At 33.1% G+C, this 10,686-nt stretch overlaps 1 protein-coding gene across 1 annotated transcript in view; it reads left to right on the forward strand.

Moving 5' to 3' along the window:
- sacm1lb (SAC1 like phosphatidylinositide phosphatase b) overlaps positions 1-10,686 on the forward strand; it is a 26,840-nt gene that overhangs the window by 6,003 nt on the left and 10,151 nt on the right. Inside the window, exons 3-10 of the mRNA XM_016466879.1 lie at positions 887-961; positions 1,609-1,736; positions 4,193-4,342; positions 5,979-6,038; positions 6,209-6,242; positions 6,639-6,740; positions 6,813-6,898; positions 9,972-10,058. Of these exons, the coding sequence (XP_016322365.1) occupies positions 887-961; positions 1,609-1,736; positions 4,193-4,342; positions 5,979-6,038; positions 6,209-6,242; positions 6,639-6,740; positions 6,813-6,898; positions 9,972-10,058 (722 nt within the window). The remainder of the gene's footprint in view (positions 1-886; positions 962-1,608; positions 1,737-4,192; positions 4,343-5,978; positions 6,039-6,208; positions 6,243-6,638; positions 6,741-6,812; positions 6,899-9,971; positions 10,059-10,686) is intronic.

The following is a 10,686-nucleotide window of genomic DNA, read 5'->3' on the forward strand; positions in this document are numbered from 1 at the left end:
CAGCCACCGCCAGCGATTTTGATGATTTTCACTAAAATTTGATGGCCTCCAGAATATTTTGCTTTATGAATATTTAAATATGCAATACAACAAAATAAAGTTGAGAGCCTCTACTTTTAAACAAAAAAAAAAAATCAGTTTTATTCTAGCTTTAAGCATTCTTTTTTTTATCAACACTTGAATATAGGTAGGTTTCATACAAATGCATAATTTTGAGCAAAAAGGTGAGAAAATAATTTTTTTATCAAAAATGACATCTGGGTAATATTCAGTACGATTATCAAAGCATAACTCCAGTAAAAAAACACCTCCAAAGCTTGCACAGACATATACCACTTCCCGGATCAACATTTTACTCCGTAACATTGCACAGTTTTCATTTATATGTTGTCTATTGCTGATGATCGCATTATTTTTCATATGCATCTGTTTACATAAGAGATCGCTGGTTTCTCCGTCCTGTTCACGTGTGTTTTTGTTCGGGAGGTTTTGTACTCGTTCAGAAGATGTGTACTAGCGCCTCCGAGTGTATAACAGTGAAAACACAAAAAGCCATAAAAACTCGTCTTTGGCGGGGAAGCGTTTTCTTCTAAAAGACGAGATAACACGTCAATGGCAATGAGTTAACTAACGATCCGTTAAGCATTACATAATGTTTGTTAATGATTTATTAATGAAAGTTATTATAAAGTGTTACCTAAAATAAAAAGATAATATTTTCCTATTATATAATAAGAATAAATATCAAGGTCTAGCATTTAAACAATACATATATAGTATAATATATTTAAAATAATAATGTTGTTAATATTAGAATACAACTATAATTATGTATTCTAACCAGTAATATGAGCCAGTAAGCATAGTGTCTTCTGTTCTCTTTCAGTGAGGAAGGACATCCCTCCGTCAGCAGTGACGTGTCCGATGTGTGGCATCATGGGAACCATTCGGCTGGTGGCAGGTTTGATTTCTCAGGATGAAATCAGGAAGTCTGAATGGAGCTGTTTCACCGTTTAACACCTCTGGCTTTTTCTCAGGCATGTATCTTGTTCGGGAGGTTTTGTACTCGTTCAGAAGATGTGTACAAGCGCCTCCGAGTGTATAACAGTGAAAACACAAAAAGCCGTAAGAACTCGTCTTTGGCGGGGAAGCGTTTTCTTCTAAAAGACGAGATAACACGTCAATGGCAATGAGTTAACTAACGATCCGTTAAGCATTACATAATGTTTGTTAATGATTTATTAATGAAAGTTATTATAAAGTGTTACCTAAAATAAAAAGATAATATTTTCCTATTATATAATAAGAATAAATATCAAGGTCTAGCATTTAAACAATACATATATAGTATAATATATTTAAAATAATAATGTTGTTAATATTAGAATACAACTATAATTATGTATTCTAACCAGTAATATGAGCCAGTAAGCATAGTGTCTTCTGTTCTCTTTCAGTGAGGAAGGACATCCCTCCGTCAGCAGTGACGTGTCCGATGTGTGGCATCATGGGAACCATTCGGCTGGTGGCAGGTTTGATTTCTCAGGATGAAATCAGGAAGTCTGAATGGAGCTGTTTCACCGTTTAACACCTCTGGCTTTTTCTCAGGCATGTATCTCATCGTCATTACAAAGAAGAAGAAGGTGGGCGATCTGCTCGGTCACGCCGTCTGGAAAGCCACTGACTTTGACATAATTTCCTACAAGAAGACGGTCCTGCATCTCACTGATACTCAGGTGGGTTCTTCAGTTTTACACGAGCAGAATGTGTTTCCATCGTGTTTGCCCTCTGGGTTTATGGGACGTTTGAGCATCTCTTTATTTAAAGGTGCCATAGAATAGAAATCTGTATTGACCTTGGCATAGCTGAATAATAACAGTTCTGTGCATGGAAATAACATACCGTGAGCCTCAAACACCATTGTTTCCTCCTTCTTATGTAAATCTCGTGCATGCAAAAGACCACTGAAAAACAGGCGAATCAGAACATAACACCGACTGTGACGTTACAGTCACTAATAGTTACGCCCCCAACATTTGCATAAACCCGCCCTTGTTCTACGCCAGCCGCCAGCCGAATCATCAGAAGTTCTGCAGGTATTGTGAAGAAATAAGCGAGGACAACAGCGAACATGGCAGATCATGGAAATAAATGTTATGTTCCAGGCTGTGCAGGGGATGAGAAGTGCAGGGATGGGTTGGTGTCTGTATTCAGAAAGGCACGGAAAACAAATAACGCACGTTCTAATAAAATAACGAGAGCCACTAAAGGGACATGGTTAGCTGCTTGCTAGCGGTAGCCTGTTACATCACAGTACATGAGATTTTAAAATATTGTATCAATGCATTCTATGGCACCTTTAACCCTCTGTTTGTGTTCGGATTCCTCTAACACTCGTGGTGTTCCCGGTCAAAAATGACCGGCCTCCAAACAATTGCTTATAAATGAAACACGTTGATAAAAAGATTGAATCCAATATTTGGTTATAATATAGCATAATGAGAGATTTAAAAGCAATTGTTTGGAGGCCGGTCATTTTTGACCGGGAACACCACAAGTGTGACATTAAACAAAGTCAGTAAGTTTTAGTCCAGTGCAATAAGATTAACTAGTATTTTCGGGAAAAAACCGGGTCAAATTGACCCAAACACAACCAAACCACAACGTTGAACCACTGAATGCCTCAAAATATATTTTGAGCAGATATATTTTTGTTTTGCTGGAAATGTATGTATTCTTATTGGCAAAAAAATCACAAAAGGTCACATTTTACCCAAATAATTATTTAAAAAAATATTATATAAATAAAATGGAATATAGGTTCCTTAAACATACTCCCTTTTCTTTAAGCAAAATAGTTTTTAGAAATATTTTAATGATTTTAGGCTGAGACGTGACCATGTTTTTGACAGATTTTGTGAGATTCGCCCCTTTTGAAGTTTTAGTTTGTCAAATAAATCAACCAAACGTCCATAGAGAAATATTTTAACATTGTTTTTCAAGTACCTTACTCTTAAAAAAAAAAAAAAAGTAAAAAAGTAATTAATTACTTGCCACTAACTACACCTTCATCAGTGTAATTACATGACTGTAATTATTACTCTTTGTAAAAAGTATTGCATTATTACTAATTACTTTCTAAATTTCATATCAACCTTTACCAGTTGAACAGTATAAGGATAGACATGAAACTGCTTTTAATTCTTTCAAATAAATTCTTAAATTAATTCTGCTTTTAATTCTTTCAAATAAATCATATAAAATTGCATAAGTTATTCATGATCTGGTAAGTATTTAAAGGGAGAAGGTCATATTAAAAACAATTTTGATGTTAAATCCACTGTTTTATTGTTCTGAATGCAGTGTTTAATGCAACTGCATCAGACTAGACGTGTCATCTTTAATATTTTTTCTGAAAAAAGACAGATATGTATAAGGATTAAACTAAATATTAAAAGCCATGCATAAATATTAACTGAAGATGCCAAAAGGTAAGTTTGTTCAGACCCAATATCTAAAAGGGCATTAAGATATCTTCAATATTTCTTGAGTTACAGGCATGCAAACTTTGGAGAAAAAACTTGAAAAGTGCTGTTTACCCATTTTTGAATGGTCACCATTGGCACATAATGCAACAAAGATAGCTAAAGTCAACATATTTTACTAATAGACCTGCTAATCTCTGTGTAAAAATAACATCGTGATGCTGCCATCTTTCTGAAGTCATTTTTTCCCTCCTGTAATTTGGCTCTAAATCGCAGGTGAAAATTGCCATTTGGATTACTCAGTAAATATTCATACATGGCTTTTAATATTTTGGCGTTCATCACTATACATGTTTATCTTTCTTCAGAAAAAATATTAGCAAAATCAAAAATTTGAACCAGGAATATTTTTGAAATTTGGTTGATTTGACACGGAATGACTCTATAGTTAAAATACAGAAAAATTAAGATTAATCCCTTATTTTGCGTTTTCAGGTGAAAAGTAATTGTTACAGTTATTGCTTAGCAATGCATTTCACCCAACACTGTTTATGTTGCATTAAAAACAATTGCTTTTAGTCAAAGTAATTGAAAGTAACATTAAAAATGTTATTCTACAAGTAAGTTGGTCTGCTTTCTCCAAATGTATCTGAATGCAGCCTAACTTTGTCGTATAGAAACTAATGATGTCTGTATGGATCTTCCAGATGCAGGACAACAAGGCCTTCTTGTCTATGATCAACAGCGTCTTGAATACAGACGGTTTCTTCTTCGCCACAGACTATGACCTGACGCACACATTACAGCGGCTGGCTAACACCAGCCCCGAGTTTCAGGAGATGACTCTGCTGGAGCGCGTGAGAGAGATATCTGTCATAAAACATATCATAATCCTATAATGCTCACTGCCAGTGCTGGAGGTAACGCATTACAAGTAACGCGAGTTATGTAATCAGAAGTAACTAGTAAAGTAACACATTACTTTTCAATTTAGAAGAAAATATCTTGAGTTTTTCAAAAAAGTAACACCAGTTACTTTATTCTCCCATTTATTGATTGAAAGCTCTCCTGTCCCAACTTTTCCCGACACTGCTCACTGCTTAAAGAGCTCATGTGATTAAGTTTGTTTAAACTCTTTTTATTGAAATCTTTTAAAATAAACAAAACAAAAAAGAAAAAAACAGGTTTCTGCAGGTCTTAAAAATATGAGATTTATAAGTCTGAAAGCGGAATAAATAAGCTTTCCATTGATGTATGGTTTGTTAGGATAGGACAATATTTGGCTGAGATACAACTACTTGAAAATCTGGAATCTGAGGGAGCAGAAAAATCAACATATTGAGAAAATCGCCTTTAAAGTTGTCCAAATGAAGTTCTTAGCAATGCATATTACTAATCAAAAATGAAGTTTTAATATATTTACAGTAGGAAATTTACAAAATATCTTCATGGAACATGATCTTTACTTAATATCCTAATGATTTTTGGCGTAAAAGAAAAATGTATAATTTTGACCCATACAATGTATTGTTGGCTATTTCTACAAATATACCCCAGCGACTTAAGACTGCTTTTGTGCTCCAGAGTTTACGCTTAAAACAAGAACAAGTATCTGTCAGTGGGGTATATAAGCTTGTTTGCCTGTTGAATCAAGGGAATTTTTCTGAACCCATTGACAGATATTTGTTCTTGTTTTAATCATGAGCTCACTTCATTGTGATCAATTTCTCATTAAAAATGATATTATAAATTAGAATTTGTCATTTGCTTCTCAAGTAAATGCATCTTGATTTAAGAATCTTAACATGTTTGAAACAAGACAAAAACACTGATTTAAAAAAAAGTGACTTTTTGCCAAATATTTTCATATTTTAGTGGTTGCGAGCAGATGTATTCAAGCCATAAGCTTTTTATTTATTTATTTTTTTGTAAAATGAATTAAAAATTAAAGGAGATTATTTGAAAGAGTCATTTTTCAATGTTGCTAATACAAGACATTGACAGCTAAAAAACATTATTTCTTTAATTTGTCCTTAAAAAGTATGAAATTTACAGTACATCCATAGAACCTGAGTCACTGAATATAGTGGTTGCGAGCAGATGTATTCAAGCCATAAGCTTTTTATTTTTATTTTTTTTTGTAAAATGAATTAAAAATTAAAGGAGATTATTTGAAAGAGTAATTTTTCAATGTTGCTAATACAAGACATTGACAGCTAAAAAACATTATTTCTTTAATTTGTCCTTAAAAAGTATGAAATTTACAGTACATCCATAGAACCTGAGTCACTGAATAAATAAATAAATGAACATGAATGAAAAATCCAATAAAATCAATAATCTCTATCACATTGACTCGTTCAAACATTAAAAGACAGACTGTAGAAGGAAAAAAAATCATGAAATTTAATGTTTTTATTTTTGACCCCTTTAGAATTGGGTATTCTCACAAGCTATGGAATTATTATAACTTGATATGATGGTTTTATGCAGGCGGATCAGAGATTCGTGTGGAACGGTCATCTGCTCAGAGAATTCATGGCACAGCCTGAGGTAAACGCAAGATTGTTTTAGCTGCAGCTGCTGTTTCAAGGCTAACCCATTTTTGGAAAAACGTGTAGAAATCTGCACAAGTTTCTAGGCCTGATTTTATGTAGAGAAATCTAAAGAAGGAACGAGTTCATGACTGTGTTCTGGTTCTGACGTTGTTTTCTCTCTTACAGCTGCACAAATTCGTCTACCCTGTTATTCACGGCTGTATCCTTTAACCAGATCAGCATTTTCAGAGATCAGACCACAATGACGTGTGAGATAGAGTTTCTGTGTTCACATTTACAGTATGAAAATCAAATTGTATTGAATCAAATCAAATATTTATTTCTAAAGCTACTATTTGTAACGTATACTTGATACTTTCTCATTTAACACAAAAATAGCTTTAAATAATCTTTTGGGGGTGTTTTCACAGCCAAATGTAATTAGCGTTTAATTACCGTATTGGCCCGAATATAAGACGACCCTGATTATAAGACGACCCCCCTACACATAATGAAATTAATTAGATTAAAAATTTTAATCCAATGACAGCCCTAGTTTTCATACATGCATTGACTTCCTCTTCCACATGTCACAGTCCTTAATCTCCGCTCTCAGTCATCACCATGAAGTCGTGCTGCATCAACGGCAAAATCTTCGACTGGAACATCATTTCTAGGAGGAGCTGTTTCCGCGCTGGCGTCCGCTACTACATCAGAGGTGAAGCTCGTACGCTTTGAGACGGTGCCTGTCTTTCTCCATACGCTGCTAAACGCTCTCTTTCTCTTCCAGGTATTGACTCTGAAGGTCATGCGGCCAACTTTGTTGAGACGGAACAGATTGTTCAGTATAATGGAGCAAAAGTCTCATTTGTTCAGGTAAGCCTCTGAAATGGTAATATCAGTTTTTATGCTCTTATGCTGAGCCGTTTGTTGAGGGATTACTTTGTTTTACCAATACGAGAATTTTCCAGTCTGCTTTCTGATGTTTAAACCAATAAATCAACCAATAACGGGGTGATATACAAGGAAACCGCCAAAACATGAAAATTATGATTTTGTTCCTCATTTGAATGATTTTAGGGTTTGACCATGTTCTTGATGGGTTTTGTGAGAATTGACCCTTTTATAGGTTAGTTTGTTAAATAAATCAAGCAAACTTCACTAGAACAATGTTTTGAAGAAGTCACACTTTTGTGGATTTAACATGGGTTTTGTGGTTTTAATGTAGATTTGTTTTTTTGATTAAACAGGCCTCAGAGATGTATTTATGTTGCATTAAAAAAATAATTTCTTCAGGAATTAAATGTTTCACATTTCTGCCAATATGAAACTTTCCAGTCTCCGAGGTTTCAACCAGTAAATCATCCAGTTTTTGTCAATAAAGGGGTGATATGTTAGACAAGGAAACCGCCAGAACATGAAAATCATGATTTTGTTCCTATTTGTTTAATGTGAAGAATATTCCACATATATATCACCACATACAGAAAAGATATATGTGACCCTGGAGCACAAAACCAGTCTTAAGTCGCTTGGGTATATTTGTAGCAATAGCCAAAAATACATTGTATGGGTTAAAATTATAGATTTTTCTTTTATGCCAAACATCATTAGGATATTAAGTAAAGATCATGTTCCATGAAGATATTTTGTAAATTTCCTACTGTAAATATATCAGAACTTAATTTGGACAGCTTTAAAGGCGATTTTCTCAATATTTAGATTATTTTGCACCCTCAGATTCCAGATTTTCATATAGTTGTATCTCGACCAAATATTGTTCTATCATAACAAACCATACATCAATGCAAAGCTTATTTATTCAGCTTTCTTGTGATGTATACATCTCAGTTTTGAAAAATTGACACTTAAGACTGGTTTTGTGGTCCAGGGTCACAAATGGTATAAATAGAAAAGATATATGTAGATATAGCTTGACAAATGTGATTCAAGTCTAACATCATAAAAACTGCTCAGATCAGGGTTGCCAGGTGTCTAAAACAAAACCAGCCTGATTGATAATCAAAACAAATGTTTAAAAAAATGTTTTTTAATTAAACTATCATATAAAAATGGCATAGGGTGGCTTTACCATTTCTATCCAGTAACAGAAAAAACATAGTCGGCACCCTGAACGATTTGGGGAAAAAAACTAATCGTGATTTTTGTGATTGTGAAATAAAATTTTGATTAAAATGCAGTTTAAGAAAATTCCAAGTTTGCTGTGCTTGTTTGTAGGGCTTCACAATTTGGCCAAAATTTTGTGATTATATATCAATATTAGGGATACACCGAAATGAAAATTCTTGGCCGAATACCGAACATGGTTTTTCAAGTTTTTTCCCCATGTATTTTGACCATTTTTTTCACCATTACATTAATTAAATAGCCAAAATGTGCTTTTTACTGTTTTGTCTTGTTTTTCAAAGAAAAAATCAATTACAAAACAACACTTTAAAAATATTTAACACTAAAAAATTTTTAACATTCTAGCAGACATTATACCAGCAAAGCACAATTTAACTTAAAATTAATAAGTTACTAAAATAATATTTTTTGGCGATCAGACCCCCTTCTTGAATCAGGCATGTATTTTTACTGTAAAATTAAAAGCAGCCTTGCTGAGAAGAGACTTCTTTTAAAACATTAGAATATATTACAGATCCCAATTTGAACACTATGTGTGTATGTATAAATGTATTAACAGAGCTGTTGTAATTATTATCATTATTACTGTCTTACTTTTTATTTTATTTTACAGAACAACAGTAAAATTACAATACTAACATTTTATGAATTTATGAGTTCTTGCTTTTTGTCAACTGTTATTTTGGCGGAAACGCGCAGGAAGACCTCAGAGCTTCTTTTTGTTGACAGCAGATTTATAAATGAGTCTCATTACGAATACATCGCACGTATCGCATTGTCACATGCCTTGTAAAAATTCATAACAATGTGACTGAGCAACTGACGAGTAACACTGTTTCAGCGCAGATTTTCCACTGGATTGAACCCTGGTTAACGAGCAGATCCGCCGCAGGTTCGTGCAGCGCTGTCAGAACACATGCAATGCGCACGTGTATTAGAAAACATAATGTTCTGCAGTTTATTTACTAATTGTTTAAGGCCATTTCACGATTTCAATCATCATAAAGTAAACCAGCAACAATCACCCCGTCCTCTTCTCATCGAAGACATGTGCTGCAGTACTAAACAGTCTCTCGCTGTCGGTGCTTGCAATGATTTTTGCGTCTTTCTCGGACAGTTTTAAATGCTTCCACACTGCCGACATGTTTGTTGCATTATAAAGAGTGCGCGCCTCTCACTTTACGCTGGTTGCTATTTGATAGCGTCCCGTCATTGTTCGGTACAATTTATTCGGTCTTTTCGCTTATTCGGATTTTTTGCATTTTTGGCCGAAGAATTTCAATTGGCGAACATTCGGTGCATCCCTAATTAATATGGCTGAAAAATAAATAATAATAATAATAATTGTTATTATTACTAATACTAATAATAATAATATTATTACTACACCAACTAAGAACTTAAAAATTACTATATAAAAACGAATAAGGAACTATTATTGTAAACAATTTTTATTTTCAAAAGGAGATGAAATAATGTAAATACCGGTGGATAATGAGCTGCTCACATATTAATGAAACATGCTGTGCATAAATTTATTTAATTAAATCACAGTTTTTTTGCACTAAACCATATTGTGATTTCAGTTTTATTTCAGTTAATTGTGCATCTTTAAATAATAGGAGACTTTCTGTAAAAATTAAATGTCCATTTTTAGATTGATCTACTGGAATGTTGTTGTTTTGTTTGCATTCGTCCATTCTGAATGTGGATTGGTAGTTTTCATGTCATTTTGAAGTGCATTAATCCCAACATTTCTAATAAGACATGTTATTAACGAATGAATTATCCTCTTCCACAGACTCGAGGATCCATCCCATTCTACTGGTCTCAGAGACCAAACCTGAAGTACAAACCAAAGCCACAGATCAGCAAAAGCGTCAATCACGTGAGATTCACTTTCTTTACCTTTATTTCTTTGTTTTGTTTAAGAGTAAGTGACAAATAAGGATGTTCATGATGGTGTGATGTGGTTTTAAACATCTGGTAACACTTAACAGTGAGATCTCATTTGTATATTATTTAACACATTAGCTAACAGTGAGCAATTTACAGCATTATTAATTTTTATGTTAGTTATAAATACAATTGTTCATTGAAAACTAACATGACAATGCATTAACTAATGTAAGTGGAGAACGTTTGATTTTAAAAATGCATTAGCAAATGTTGAAACTAATATTAACAAAAAAAAATTATGCTCTTGAAGTATTATAGTCTAATGCAGTTAAATAATGTTAACAAATGAAACCTTGTTGTAAAGTACTGAAAATTTTTGTTTGTTTTCAACTAAAGTTTTGATTTGACTCTAAAAAAAAAAAATATTTGATTTGGCAGACCAATGTTAATTTGGTTTTTCAAATGTTAATATTAGAACAAATCTGTTTCAGTACTTAAAAGAAATTATAATAAAAGAGCCAAAAATGACGAAAAATGCAAAAAAAAAAAAAAAAAACAATTGGAAAAAAATATTGAACAAATGCATTAGGCAAATAAAAATAATAAAAATAAAGATT

This window comes from Sinocyclocheilus anshuiensis, unplaced genomic scaffold (assembly GCF_001515605.1).
Source record: "Sinocyclocheilus anshuiensis isolate Anshui unplaced genomic scaffold, SAMN03320099.WGS_v1.1 scaffold480, whole genome shotgun sequence".
NCBI lineage: Eukaryota > Metazoa > Chordata > Actinopteri > Cypriniformes > Cyprinidae > Sinocyclocheilus > Sinocyclocheilus anshuiensis.